This window comes from Pygocentrus nattereri, chromosome 9, assembly GCF_015220715.1.
Source record: "Pygocentrus nattereri isolate fPygNat1 chromosome 9, fPygNat1.pri, whole genome shotgun sequence".
Taxonomy (NCBI): Eukaryota; Metazoa; Chordata; class Actinopteri; order Characiformes; family Serrasalmidae; genus Pygocentrus; species Pygocentrus nattereri.
The window spans coordinates 226,782-241,857 of record NC_051219.1 but is presented as its reverse complement, the minus strand read 5'-3'; the positions used below and the strand labels follow the sequence as shown (position 1 = coordinate 241,857).

Genomic DNA, 15,076 nt, shown 5'->3' with positions numbered 1-15,076 from the left:
GGACTAGGTCTAGTCTGAGGTTAAGTGGACCTTGTCGTTTCTCAATGTAACTTGTGTCCACTGAGTGAAGAGCACCTCTCGGGATTAGTGCTGTACGTTTTACACGTCTGTCTTAATGAATATGTAAATGTGTAAAACAGGCTGGAGGAAGGAGTCCTTGCAGTGATTTACTAGATCTGACAGGCGGCTGTTTGTAAATTAAACCCAGATTAGATATGAAGCTGTCAGTGATGGTCAGATGGGGTGGTGGTCCGATGTATGGGTCAGTATGGAGTACGGCGAGTGAAGCCATCCCCTCATGAGAACCTGGGCTGGTGGCTTCAGACCATTCTCTGGGGTTCCTGCAGTCCAACAGGCTGTAAGGATCACTTCTTTCTGTGATTTGGCTGTTTGGACAGTTACCTCTGACATCACATTACTCTGCAGGAATAATGAGAAGGTTGAAGCTGCAGGTCTGAACAAGTTACTGAACTTATTCTCATGCGTGACTGACTCTGTTCCAGATTGTGAACATGGCTGTTAGCTTGTTAATGACTGATGAGAAGGCCAGGTTGGTCAATGTCTGCACTGAAGTTGGGGAGGTAGAAACTAAAGCTTTCACATAACTGACTCCAGTGGCTGTGATCTGACTCCACTGTCACCTGGCGCCCAAACATAAGTCAAAATAGGTGAGGGCAACAGCCGGTTCTTGTCTGATGAGGTCTTTCACCCGCTTGGATGCAGTGTTGTGGTTTGAGTCAAATCTGGAGAGGGAAGTGTTTGTCTCTAGCGTTGTCTCAAGCTTGGCTTTACTGTGAGGCAGCTCTATTTCTCCGATTGTCTTGACCTCGTTAGGGTCGGACCTCATGTCTCCTGGTGTTGGTCTGTGGCTTTATGACTCACCCATGTGCCTTTAGAAATCGCCTTCCAAACAGGAGCCTCATGAAACTGCATCTCCCAAACACAGTGTCCAAGGCTGTCAGTGTGGAAGATGCTTTGCTCTGTTTTTACTCCAGGTACTCAGACCTGCACTGAGGACCCTGAAATACTGAGCTGAGCCGGTTTTAGAGCGATATTGTTGGAAAACCTCTCTACAGCTCTCTTCAGGTCTCAGGACATGGGTCACATTTCCAGCTGTGGACAGTGCAGGTTATACTGGGGACTGTAAAACTGTGGCTGAGCAGCTCCTCACATACTTTCAGGACATGTGAGGCAAAGTCTGGCGCCTCGTCTCTGAACATCTCATCGTTGTTTGGGCAGCTTCCGACAGTCACACACACACACACAGTCACACACACTCAGAGTCACACACTCACAGTCACACACTCACAGTCACACACACACACACACAGTCACACACACACACAGTCACACACACTCAGAGTCACACACTCACAGTCACACACTCACAGTCACACACACACACACAGTCACACTCACAGTCACACAAACACAGTCACACTCACAGTCACACACTCACAGTCACACACACACAGTCACACACACACACACACACGCACAGTCACACACAGTCACACACACACAGTCTCACACACACACACACGCACAGTCACACACAGTCACACACACACAGTCACACAAACACAGTCACACTCACAGTCACACACACACAGTCACACTTACAGTCACACACTCACAGTCACACACACAGTCACACTCACAGTCACACACACACAGTCACACTCACACAGTCACACACACACTCACAGTCACACACATACAAGCACAGTCACACACACACACACATACTTGTCTAAGCGTTTTTTGGGGACTACAAGCTGGAAGCTACATTGTGGGGACTCGCCTTTCTAAAGGCTTTATGAGCAAACGAAAGACAGATTCATGTTTCAACTGGCGTTCTTAAAACGGCTGTCACTTCAAAATAAAGAAAATACATTATTAAAGCAATGTGACATTTTCCTACATTCTGGGGACAATTTCTGGTATTCAAAGCATGTGGGGACCAGCAGATACACACACACAACTTTCTGGTATTTTGTACAATGTAGGTACTTGTGAACAATCTGGGGACAAATATTATGAACAGTTGAAATGCACCTATAATGTATATTTGTAACACAAGACAACTGATGTAGACACATTAATAACAGGTCTTTTATTTGTTTCTTTTTAAACCAGTTGTTTGCCATTTGTGATGCAGTATTTATGCACAAATAATTAATGACTGCTTCTTAAATGTAAAGCGAATCACAAGCAATACCAAAAAACGTAAGCTGCCAGTCAAATAATAGCACGTATGAAAAAAAAAAACACCAAAAATATGTTTTTTCAAGAGAACTTTGGTAAAGACAGTGATTCTATATAGACCTATGATTCATGGTAACTGGTTATTCAGACTGTGTTGCATATGGTTCTATAAAGGAACTTGAAAATGGTTCTATATAGTTCTTCAATTGTGCTGATATCAAGCTTGTAACAGAACTCTTTGTGGTGCTATACAGAACCATTTTCAAAATGGTTCATTAGTAGATCCATATACAACACATTCTCCAAATTGAAAAACCATTTCACCATGTGAAGAAACATTTAGGCATGCAAATAGCTCTTTCACTGTTTTTACTAAAGAACCCTTGAAGAACCATTTTTTAAAGATTGACAAAATAAACTGAAAAATGAAATAAAACTTTTTTTAGCACTTTATCAATGAACAGAAAAAAACAAAGACTGCAAATGACATTTGCTCTGGTTTACATTTTCCTTTAAAATGCAGTGATTCTGTTCTTTACAAAGAACTTTACCGTTAACCAATGTCGGTCTTTGAATGCAGCAGGGTCAACTTTTATACAGGACTCAATCTTTTTTCTTGGCACTGTGCAAGTTTTAATGAACCTGTTCAGATGTTTTTCAACTGCTTTCACTTCACTGGTCTCCCATTTCTTTCTCTTAACCATCTTTACACCTGAGTAAATGCAGAGCATGTTTAGTCAAAACAATGTTTTTTCAATGTCATAAAAGTTTGCCATCATGTTTATTTATCAGACAATACCTTTGGGAACTGATGTGGTACTGGTTGGTTCTATGACTTGCTCAGTCAAGGTCTCCTGAGCTTGCTGTGTAAGTCCGGTTCTGCTCCAGGATCTACATAAACCCAAACCAAACACACTCTTTTTGAAAATATTTTAAATAGCTAAAGACATGTCCTAATAATAATAATAATAATAATAATAATAATAATAATACTATAAAATTGCATTTTCTGATGAAAATGCAGAGTGATTGCTGTGATAAGTCCTACATGATTGCTAGAGTGCTGCTATGTCATTGATGTGGTCTTGATATTTGGTTCTTAGGGTGCTGCTAGGTGGCTGCAAAGTTCCACCTACACTGGGCAGCCTAAATATATAGGACAAGGTCAAAGGTGTATTATCACACAGGTGACAATGGCAATGACATCAGTTCAACTGTGCAGAAGAAGCCAAATGGTAAACCACTTCTGTATAATCTATCAAGAAAATCACATGGACAGGAACAACAAAAAGTTTGGTATTAACGTGCACTCAACTATTACTGAGTAAGAGCTGAGGATTCCTCAGAGTACACTTTGCTTGCATGACACAGCTTGGTCAAAGATTTTTGCTTTAGCTAATGAGCGAGAAAATAAGAATTCAAAGCTACAAACTTGGAATGTTTGAAGCAGGAATCATGGCAAGCTGGAAAAAACACACTGTCTACGACTCAGGCCATGAACAACAAAGAAGAAATGGAGTGGCATTTATTGTCAACAAGGATGTCAACAAGACCATTATTGGATGCAATTCTGTGAATGACTGATGTCAATCAGATTTCATGCATAACCATTCAACATTGCATTCATTTAAGTTTACTCCCCAACAACAGATGCTAATAAAGAAGAAATGAAAAAGTTTTATTATGAAGCTGAGGATAAAATTGACAAGATCTGTAAATAAGTTATCCTGCTGGTAACTGAAATACCATAGTCAGAAATCAGAAGGAGGGAAATAGTTGTACAATGATATCTTCATTAATACCTTCTTGAAGTAACTAAAACAACATCATGACAAACATGGAAAAACAAGGTTTGTTTTCTAGAATATATGTACACTCAGAAATAAATATCAATGTCTAGTTGGTATACCAAGGGAAGTTCAATGGACAGGACTGACGAAAATAAAGATCAATCAACAAAACCCTTCTTGATGTTTGCTAGATTATGGAAAAAGCCAAGATCATCAAGGACTTCATGTACTTCTTTGACTACAACAAAGTCTTTGTGTTGACCACACAAAATTATGCAATTATGCAATTTATTCCTCAGGAAGATGGGAATACAAGAACATGTCATCATTCTACTGAGAAACCTCCTACAGTCTGGACAGAGAACCGACAAACAGAATGGTTCTACATTGGCAAAGGGGTTAGTCAAAGCTATACTGTGTCACCTTACCTGTTCAACCTGTATGCTGAACATTTAATGAGACGCAGGACTGGAGGAAAATGATTGAGGATTCAAGACCAGTGGAAGACATCAATAACCTTCGATATGCGGATGACACGACACTTGCAGCAGAAAATCAAGAAGACCTAAAGGCCCTTATAAGGAAGATTAAAGAACAGAGTGAAAAGATGGGACTTCAGCTGAATAGGACTAAGGTTAGGACAATATGAAAGAGCACTAACTGTAGCACTGATGGAGAAGATGCCAAAGAGATGGACAGCATTTGCCAACTTTAACTGATTAACAACAAAGGACCCAGCAGTCAAAATTGAACTGGAAAAGACTTTCAAATGCAAAAATCCATCTCTCCACGTAAAGATCAGAACTGTCCAGACTGTGGTCATCTCTGTGGTTCTTTATGGATATGAAAACTGGTCAATAAAAAAAGGTGGGAAATACTGATGCATTTGAACTGCTGGCAAAGTCTTTTGAGGGAACAAAGGAAACAAACCAATGGGCTCTTGATCAAATCAAGCCTCAATTTCTCATTCCAAGTCCAGAAAATAAACTGACACACTCTTTGGGATTTGGGAATATTGTGAGAAGAACCATTGGAAAAGACAATGATGCTTGGAAGAGTTGGGAAGTGGAGGGCAAGCAAGAAGATACAATGCGAGGAACAATGAACAAGGCCATTAGAAAGCCAGAACACCCAAACAGAAGACCAGGATATTCTGGAGAAACACCATCAATATGGTCTCCAGGGGTTGGAAACGATTCGACAGCACTTAACAATAATATAGGGGGCTAATATGTGCTAAAGATCTTACACCAAGCAGTCTCTTTTCCTTACATCTATTAAACAGGAAAACATTGACTTATTTTTTGTCCTGATTTTGGAAGTTGCCGTATTTTTTAGAAATGTGGTCAATGCGTTTTAAATGTGTTTCAAAGTGTTTGCAGTATAACTGTGCCTCTATATGAAATAACTACTAATGAGTACGTCTCCTGGTAAAAATTACATTATGAACACAAAAAACCCACCCCAAACAACACCTTAACATGGTTACTGAAAAGTATAGGCTAAGGGATGCATACTGAACAAATACAATATCTTGCATCATTTTAGCCAGTTGGCCAAAGGCCAAATTTGACCTTTAGGGCAGGGGCGTTTAATTAAAATTCAATAAGGTTCAGTTACCAAAAATCAAGCAAAGGTCCAGAACACCATAACTTCCATTATGATTCAGTGCTATATGCTGTTTACTGAAGTAGCCTAATAGGAATATCAATACCTTATGTAGTCCATAACTGAATGTCAAATCAAAAAGTACAGTTCAGTGATATTTCAACATTTATTGTCAGTTTTCTTTTCAGATCACATCATATGAAATAAATTCCCTTTGACTCACTTTCTTCTCTGACTGCTCTTGCCTCGTCCCTCCCGAGTGGAGTCGAATGGAGACTCCGTCGAGTCTCTGCGCTCATTGTAATGCACAGATCTGATTGGCTGAGTAGTGTCACGCGTGATATTTACAAAGCATGCGATTGGTCTGTGAGTTTCCTGGGCCGCTAAAACGGTACCATAATGACTAGAAATGATACCCCGATTAAAATAGGACCACCCTGTCGTAATTAAATAATTATCCAGAATTTATCGGTTATAGGTCCAGGTCAGCATGGAACAGCCTTTGGGTCCATACTTGGACTACAGTCCACCTATTAGTGACCTCTGCTTTAGGGTGATTATACAGACCTATGCAATAAGACTGAAAACTGAAATTGTTAAGGTGGCTCTACCAAATGGCTTCAACGCAAGGTATATAGTAGATTTATCATTTTAATTTGTGTTCAGTTTTATATACACCAAAACAGAGCTTGACTAGTCAGGTACAATTTCAGGGCTTGACTGGTCAGGTACAACTTCAGATTCATTGGTGGCAGCAGCACTGGACTGACCACTGCTAGGACTGTGTGAACTACATCTTTTCATTGTTGTCTTGGCTTTTGTTTTAGAAACTGAAATCATACGACTGCAGGAACTTTCATCTGAGCTACTATCTGAAGACCCAGGGACATACTCATCATCACTGCTATAAACACTACTGATAGAGCAGGCATCATGAAGCAATAAAAAAAATAACATAGCTTCCATGTGAACACTGCTGTATACTTTAGCTATTTTATATTCGGAAGAGTGAATTGTGCATGTTTTATAAAAGTACAAAAATATTAAAAGCATTTTGTTACCTGAACTAAGAATGCAGACCTCTGCTGCTGAGCATCTCCACAAGTAAGATCAGATTCCAGATGATGACTATGTTCTTGCATTACAATTGTTGTCACCTTGGGGGAAAAAAAAAAAAAAAAAAAAAAAAAAAACACAACTCACAATTAAGCCCAACAGTGCAAGTGTTTTAGCAAACTAACACCAGGTCGAAAAAAAAAAAAAAAAAAAATCTATCTCTCTCTAATATATATATATATATATATATATATATATATATATATATATATCTATATATCTATATATATATATATATATATATATATATTTTTTTTTTTTTTCTAGAAAAAGAAAAATATTTTTAATTAAGTGTTTTGTTGGAATTTTGTGCAAAGCTTTCATTTAAATAATAGGCACCACTTGTCATTTGAAATTAATCTTTTGCCAACACTGGTAGACTACAGTGTACATTGTGGGGACTTGATGTTTACCATGTAAAAAACGTATGAAAATAAGCAGTTTCATACCTGGTTGGGGAAAGTAGACTCAAGCTGTGAATGCTGTGTGCAATGCTGATCGTCTCTAGATGCAACCTCTGACTCCAGACGATTACTGTCTTTTCCATTCCATTTTTTGTCATCTGAAATAGACAAAACAACTACCAATAAGCCCAAAAGTAAAAGCAATGTTTACACATTATAACTAAACTGAACACTGTCAAGTTGTAGAAAGTATTTTGAGGCTAAACACACCAAAAAAAGACATATTTCTAGATTAAAATTATAATATTTTACACTACATGCCTTGTGAGGACTTTGTGTAAAACCTTCCCCTTCAAAGACAATGTGGGGACTCAGTGGGGGAAGGGCACCACTAGTCAATGGAAAATCTTTTGCCAGCACTAGCAGACTAAAGTGTACATTGTGGGGACTTGACGTTTACTATGTAAAAAACGTATGAAAATAAGCAGTTTCATACCTGGTTGAGGAAAGTAGACTCAAGCTGTGAATGCTGAGTGCAATGCTGATCGTCTCTAGATGCAACCTCTGACTCCAGATGATTACTGTCTTTTTCCATTCCATTTTTTGTCATCTGAAATAGACAAAACAACTACCAATAAGCTCAAAAGTAAAAGCAATGTTTACACATTATAACTAAACTGAACAAGGTCAAGTTGTAGAAAGTATTTTGAGGCTAAACACACCAAAAAAAAGACATATTTCTAGATTAAAATTATAATATTTTACACTACATGCCTTGTGAGGACTTTGTGTAAAACCTTCACCTTCAAAGACAATGTGGGGACTCAGTGGGGGAAGGGCACCACTAGTCAATGGAAAATCTTTTGCCAGCACTAGCAGACTACAGTGTACATTGTGGGGACTTGATGTTTACCATGTAAAAAACGTATGAAAATAAGCAGTTTCATACCTGGTTGGGGAAAGTAGACTCAAGCTGTGAATGCTGTGTGCAATGCTGATCGTCTCTAGATGCAACCTCTGACTCCAGACGATTACTGTCTTTTCCATTCCATTTTTTGTCATCTGAAATAGACAAAACAACTACCAATAAGCCCAAAAGTAAAAGCAATGTTTACACATTATAACTAAACTGAACACTGTCAAGTTGTAGAAAGTATTTTGAGGCTAAACACACCAAAAAAGACATATTTCTAGATTAAAATTATAATATTTTACACTACATGCCTTGTGAGGACTTTGTGTAAAACCTTCCCCTTCAAAGACAATGTGGGGACTCAGTGGGGGAAGGGCACCACTAGTCAATGGAAAATCTTTTGCCAGCACTAGCAGACTAAAGTGTACATTGTGGGGACTTGACGTTTACTATGTAAAAAACGTATGAAAATAAGCAGTTTCATACCTGGTTGAGGAAAGTAGACTCAAGCTGTGAATGCTGAGTGCAATGCTGATCGTCTCTAGATGCAACCTCTGACTCCAGACGATTACTGTCTTTTTCCATTCCATTTTTTGTCATCTGAAATAGACAAAACAACTACCAATAAGCCCAAAAGTAAAAGCAATGTTTACACATTATAACTAAACTGAACAAGGTCAAGTTGTAGAAAGTATTTTGAGGCTAAACACACCAAAAAAGACATATTTCTAGATTAAAATTATAATATTTTACACTACATGCCTTGTGAGGACTTTGTGTAAAACCTTCACCTTCAAAGACAATGTGGGGACTCAGTGGGGGAAGGGCACCACTAGTCAATGGAAAATCTTTTGCCAGCACTAGCAGACTACAGTGTACATTGTGGGGACTTGACGTTTACTATGTAAAAAACGTATGAAAATAAGCAGTTTCATACCTGGTTGGGGAAAGTAGACTCAAGCTGTGAATGCTGAGTGCAGTGCTGATCGTCTCCAGAGGCAACCTCTGACTCCAGACGATTACTGTCTTTTTCCATTCCATTTTTTGTCATCTGAAATAGACAAAACAACTACCAATAAGCCCAAAAGTAAAAGCAATGTTTACACATTATAACTAAACTGAACAAGGTCAAGTTGTAGAAAGTATTTTGAGGCTAAACACACCAAAAAAGACATATTTCTAGATTAAAATTATAATATTTTACACTACATGCCTTGTGAGGACTTTGTGTAAAACCTTCACCTTCAAAGACAATGTGGGGACTCAGTGGGGGAAGGGCACCACTAGTCAATGGAAAATCTTTTGCCAGCACTAGCAGACTACAGTGTACATTGTGGGGACTTGATGTTTACTATGTAAAAAACGTATGAAAATAAGCAGTTTCATACCTGGTTGAGGAAAGTAGACTCAAGCTGTGAATGCTGAGTGCAATGCTGATCGTCTCTAGATGCAACCTCTGACTCCAGACGATTACTGTCTTTTTCCATTCCATTTTTTGTCATCTGAAATAGACAAAACAACTACCAATAAGCCCAAATGTAAAAGCAATGTTTACACATTATAACTAAACTGAACACTGTCAAGTTGTAGAAAGTATTTTTAGGCTAAACACACCAAAAAAGAAATATTTCTAGATTAAAATGATAGTATTTTAATATGCATGTCTTCTGAGGACTTTGTGTAAAACCTTCACTTTTTAAGACAGTGTGGGGACTCAGTGGGGGAAGGGCACCACTTGTCATTTGAAACTAATCTTTTGCCAACACTGGTAAATCACAGTGTACATTGTGGGGACTTGACGTTTACCGTGTAAAAAATATAAGGAAATAAGCAGTTTTATACCTCGCTACAGAAAGTAGACTCAAGCTGTGAATGCTGAGTGCGATGCTGATCGTCTTCAGAGGCAACCTCTGACTCCAGACGATTACTGCCGGCATTTTTTTTCATCTGAAACAGACAAAACAATTACCAATAAACCCATTTTGCTAGTTCAAAGCCTGCATTCAATATAGTGTAAAATAAGGAACACAGAACACAAAATAGGGAAAGAAAGCTGTTTACGCTAGATGACTTCTGTTTTACTCCAAATAACTCCCTCCACACCACAATTAAGCTAATAATGAGCTTTCCATGATCCCATACCCACCTGAAGAGGAGGTTGCTACAAGTTACAAGCCAAAGGTTGCAAGATTGGAAACACAAAGATGGCACTGGTTGGACACTGAATGCAATTTTACAAAATATTGCATGGCAGCTTTACAGAATCTAAGTCTAAAGCCAATGGCTCAGCAGGCCAAGAGCAGTAAACTGACAGCAGTGAAAGAGTTTGCTACTGTAGATACTGGTGCCGAAAAAGGCACTGTGAGAGAAGGCACCTTGTAGAAGTCCTGAGATAACCCTAGTAAGGAGTAAATGAAATTAGGTTTAGAAAACAAACAGCAAATGGTGCAGCATCATGAGATGGATGGGTCAGCCGAGCATAGTCTGCATGAGAGAAGCTCAACAGGTTAGCAAATGCAGTGTGATCAAGGAAGAGCATCTCTGAAGGCGATGAGGTAGATGTGCATAGTCCACGTGAAAAGCAGAAGGGATTAATACATGCCAAGCAGGTTTAAGGAGCAGCAGTGCATAAACGCCATAACTGAGGTATATGAACAGACATTCACTCTCAGCCTGACATGCACCAGCAGCCTAATAATGGCTACGTTTACATGCAAAGATTTTTGCCAATCCGACTGAATACAGTTTACAGATTCAGACTGAGGTGTTTATGCTCACTCTATTCAACAATCTGATGAAAATCTTCATTTAAATGCTCACTACAAGTAATCCGATGCAAAATGCGTGGTGTAGCGTTTAGAGTAAATATCACGTGAGGTCCAGTCAGAGTGAGATGAGCAGCAGTGAGCAGTGATTGTGTTTTTAACTGCTTTCAAATGACTTCAGACTCAGGAAAACGTGTCCTTATTAAAGAAGGCCGAGAGGAAGACGACGTGCTCCAAGATACATAAGCTGGACGTCCGTCCCACCACCGTCTTTTAAAGATCAGAGCATGAACTTCGTCTCCTCTGCAGACCAGTTTCTGCTCTGCTCTGCCATGTATAAACTCTCACTATGCACGCCGCGCATGCGCAGAGCATTCTTACACATTCTGATTGGAGTGTAATCGGATTCAGGCGTGGTACATGGCTGTTATTCTTCTATTTAATGGATTATTTAGAGGTTTACCCACCTCGTTCAATCGGATAGAAATTGTATTCCGAATAGACTCAATCGGCTTAGTCTATTCCGATTGAGGCGTTTACATGGACGTATTCTATTCCAATTGAGCTATTAGTCGGATTAATGGACTATCAGGCTGCATGTAAACGTGGCTACTGACGTCAGTACACACTCTGCCACAGTGTTTTTGTGGGTTTTATGAGGAAAAACAGCAAAACGCGTGCTGCTGGGCAATAAGAGTTACACTGAATATATAATAACGCTGCCATACTTATAATAGGGTAATTAAATATGGAAACTTTCAAAATAAAATCTGCCACAATGATAAGACAAGAACGTTGGGTTTATTTACAGCAACAAACAGACTACTGCTGAAACTCATGAATGTCATGCTGACGATTACAACCAGGCATCAAAAACTGAAATATTGATTAAAATACAACGTATTAAGGATTCTAGGAGGTTGTGACAACGTACAATGTAGTATTGATTACTTTCGCCTTCTCATCAACGTCGTCACAACTTACTAGAAAGTTGTCAATGTCGTCATAACTTTCTGAGAAATTACATTTCAATGTTGTGACAACGTAGAGAGCACCAAGCACATGACGCCATGGTACCAAAACAGGACGCAGTCACAATGTAACTGTGTTTGCAGGGCTGGTAGGAAGGCAAAACCACCAAGTTTTATGTCTAATGGGAACTAGCTTTATGGTTGCCATTAGAGGGCTTTAGGAAACAATCAAATGTACCTGGATTAATCCCAGAAGACCTGATTAAACGATCAGAATCCTTTACACTGTGATATCAGCCCATCAGAAAAACAGAGAACACCTTTAGTGACTACTGAAAACCACCAAGAACCAATAGACTCTTTTAAAGGGTTCTATGATTTTTTTTTTCCAACAGGGAGGTACATTAAAAACTCTCTAGCCATGTTATGAACAAAAAATGGATTAAGTGATGAAACGTGCCGTTGGGCTGTTTCTGCTGTTGTGGCAGAGAGTGCATGACGTCACTGGGGCTGATACTGCATCTCTCTGAAGGCCTGCAGCCAGACTCTCCTGGTACTGGTTGACTACATTACACATTGTGCAGACTTAGCATCACCTGTGTGAACACGCTTGAATTTGAGCAGTTTGCTTACCTGGACGCCAAAAGCAGATTTGTGCTGCGAAGGCTTGATGCAGTGCTGATCATCTCCAGAGGCACCTTCTGACTCCAGATGATTGTTGTCCGCTTCCATTCCACTTTTTATCACCTAAAATGGACACAACAGTCATTATTAAACACAAAATAAAAGGGAAATCCTGCTATGGAAACAGCACGCAACACGTGAGCCGTACCATGCTGTAACTGACTGGCACTGTTCTGATCATCTCTATATAGTTTACATAAACTCAGATTAACAGTATCCTTTCCTTTCAAGCCTCCATTTACATTATGGATATGATGTCTTAAAAATATATTCACTGTTTGGCATCTAATTATCCACTACTGGTACAAGAAGTGACATTCTTACTTCACTCCTCCACGGACAATCACCATCTCCATAATTATACGTAATCTCCTCTCCAGGTGTGATGTCTCTTAAAGCAAACAGGCACAAATGTGGCCTTCCCTCCACGATGAGTCTCTTCATTTTACAGTTGGGGTTAATATGGTCATCATTAACCAGTCTTCCAAGACTGCCATCGTCCCTTGCAGCATCAATACTGGATTTGAACAAACAGAAGTCAGTTATTGAAGGTCATATCTTAGTTGTATAGTTGTAAAATTAAAGTCCAATAAAAGCAAAAATTACATTATTGACAATTATTTCACTTCATAACAGTGTCAGTGTCATTTTGCTCATATTATTATATTATCATTACTAGACTATTCACAATTTCCTTCTACCTCTGAAGCACCTGTGCTCAGTACGGGTCTACAGCCTGGGCTGATCAGCGCGTTCAGTTAAAGAACATAATATACTGTGAAATAGAAACGGGGGGGGCGGTTATCGGCGGGGGCGGGGCGATCAAAGAGTGAATCAAAGGCGAACGCGTCTGTAAACAAAACGATGTCGCTGCGAAAACGCGCGGCGCTAACGGCAGAAACCTGTTCGATTTCTGAAGGTTTAAATATTAATGCGTCACAGCAGCGAAGCGTTTAAAGCCCATCTAACACCAGTCTACCGCCCACATCTCCGCGCGGCCCGGAGCGCGGTCCCGAGCGCGGAGCGCCGCGACTGAAACCCCCCCCACCCCCCAGTTAACCTCCCGGCCCAGAGAAGAAGGGAAATGTTACTCACGTCCAGAACTTTCCGTGCCAGAGGAAGTCGAACATGAAGGCGTTCATGGCGCCGTGATAAACGCGCCGTCTCCTCCGCGCTGATCAGGTCTCCTCTGTACTCCAGCACGAACTCTCCCCTCGCCAAGCCCGTCACGGCGAACACCCCCCTGCCTAAATTCAGAACCACAGACCGCGCTGACACCGACCGCCCGCGCGGGGGTCCAGTCCAGCTGACTGACCTGCTCTGCTCACCTTTAAATGAACTGATGTGCTTCACCTCCAGCCCCGCTCTGTCGCGGCCGGCCGCGACGTGGAAAACAGCGTCGTTTGTCGGGCTCTTCCTCCTCATCTCCCGGACCGAGCCCCCGCAGCGGGTCTGAAGGCCTCGCTATGCCCGGCGCTTTAACTGTTTAAAGGCCCCGCAGGGCTGAGCGCTAACAACCAGCTAACTAGCGCTAGCCAATTAACGAGAACCCAGCGCTGTTTAAACTAAACTCCTGCATTCACCGCTCGACTAGGGGTTTATATACAAACACAGCTCGATTAGTAAAACACGGAGCGGTTAAAACGGGAAACTTAACTCACACAGCTCGCACGCTGGGCTAGCTCGGCTTCTCACTACTGACTGGGAAACTGCGGCCCTGATTAAGGTGGTACCTCATTGGCTCACAGTTCCAATGATTGCTTCCCGTTTCAACCAATCAGAGTTCAGCATTGCTGTACCACGTGATCAAGTGTGCGTCCGCACTTGTTTTTACAGTCTTTGGCCACAGGGGGCGTGTACACACTTTGAGCAGTTCCCGCTAAACACTCGCACACTGTTTTTCGAGTTTGTGTTCATGCTGGGGACTTTTGAGATTTTAAGGGGGTAGGTTCAGCTCAACGAAATAGACATGCTGCAATGGTTAACTTCGTGGGGACTCGATTTTTGGTCCCCACAATGACACAAGTCCCCACTTTATTGGTGTGCTTACTGGTCGAAGTCCCCATATTATAAGGTTTACAAACACACACGCACAGTCACACACAGTCACACACACACAGTCACACACACACAGTCACACTCACAGTCACACACACACAGTCACACTTACAGTCACACACTCACAGTCACACACACAGTCACACTCACAGTCACACACACACAGTCACACTCACACAGTCACACACACACTCACAGTCACACACATACACGCAAAGTCAAACACACACACACGCACTCACAGTCACACAGTCACACACACACTCACAGTCACACACACACGCACAGTCACACACAGTCACACACACACAGTCACACTCACAGTCACACACACACTCACAGTCACACACACACAGTCACACACATGCACACACGCACACTCACAGTCACACTCAGTCACACAAACACAGTCACACACACTCACACACACACTCACAGTCACAAACACACACACACACACTCACAGTAACACACACACAGTCACACACACACGCACGCACACTCATAGTCACACTCACAGTCACACACACACAGTCACACACACACACACAGTCACACT

At 40.9% G+C, this 15,076-nt stretch overlaps 2 protein-coding genes across 6 annotated transcripts in view; both read right to left on the bottom strand.

Annotated features, from left to right (window-relative positions):
* LOC108414590 (alpha-N-acetylneuraminide alpha-2,8-sialyltransferase-like) overlaps positions 1-15,076 on the bottom strand; it is a 52,810-nt gene that overhangs the window by 16,597 nt on the left and 21,137 nt on the right. The gene's annotated exons all lie outside the window — the stretch shown is intronic.
* LOC119264009 lies at positions 2,614-13,972 on the bottom strand. Of its 4 annotated transcripts, XM_037541045.1 has the most exons (13): positions 13,788-13,972; positions 13,555-13,706; positions 12,784-12,976; positions 12,409-12,522; positions 9,882-9,986; positions 9,428-9,541; positions 8,977-9,090; positions 8,526-8,639; positions 8,076-8,188; positions 7,623-7,736; positions 7,172-7,284; positions 6,668-6,763; positions 3,080-3,099 (listed from the first exon to the last, which is right to left on the bottom strand). In XM_037541045.1, exons 2-10 carry the CDS (start codon positions 13,599-13,601, stop codon positions 7,733-7,735), a joined length of 918 nt encoding a protein of 305 aa, XP_037396942.1. In that variant the 5' UTR covers positions 13,602-13,706; positions 13,788-13,972; the 3' UTR covers positions 3,080-3,099; positions 6,668-6,763; positions 7,172-7,284; positions 7,623-7,732. The 4 variants fall into 4 exon arrangements, with proteins under 4 accessions (XP_037396943.1, XP_037396942.1, XP_037396941.1 ...); XM_037541044.1 differs by having other exon boundaries at positions 13,555-13,972; XM_037541047.1 differs by lacking the exon at positions 8,977-9,090 and having other exon boundaries at positions 13,555-13,972.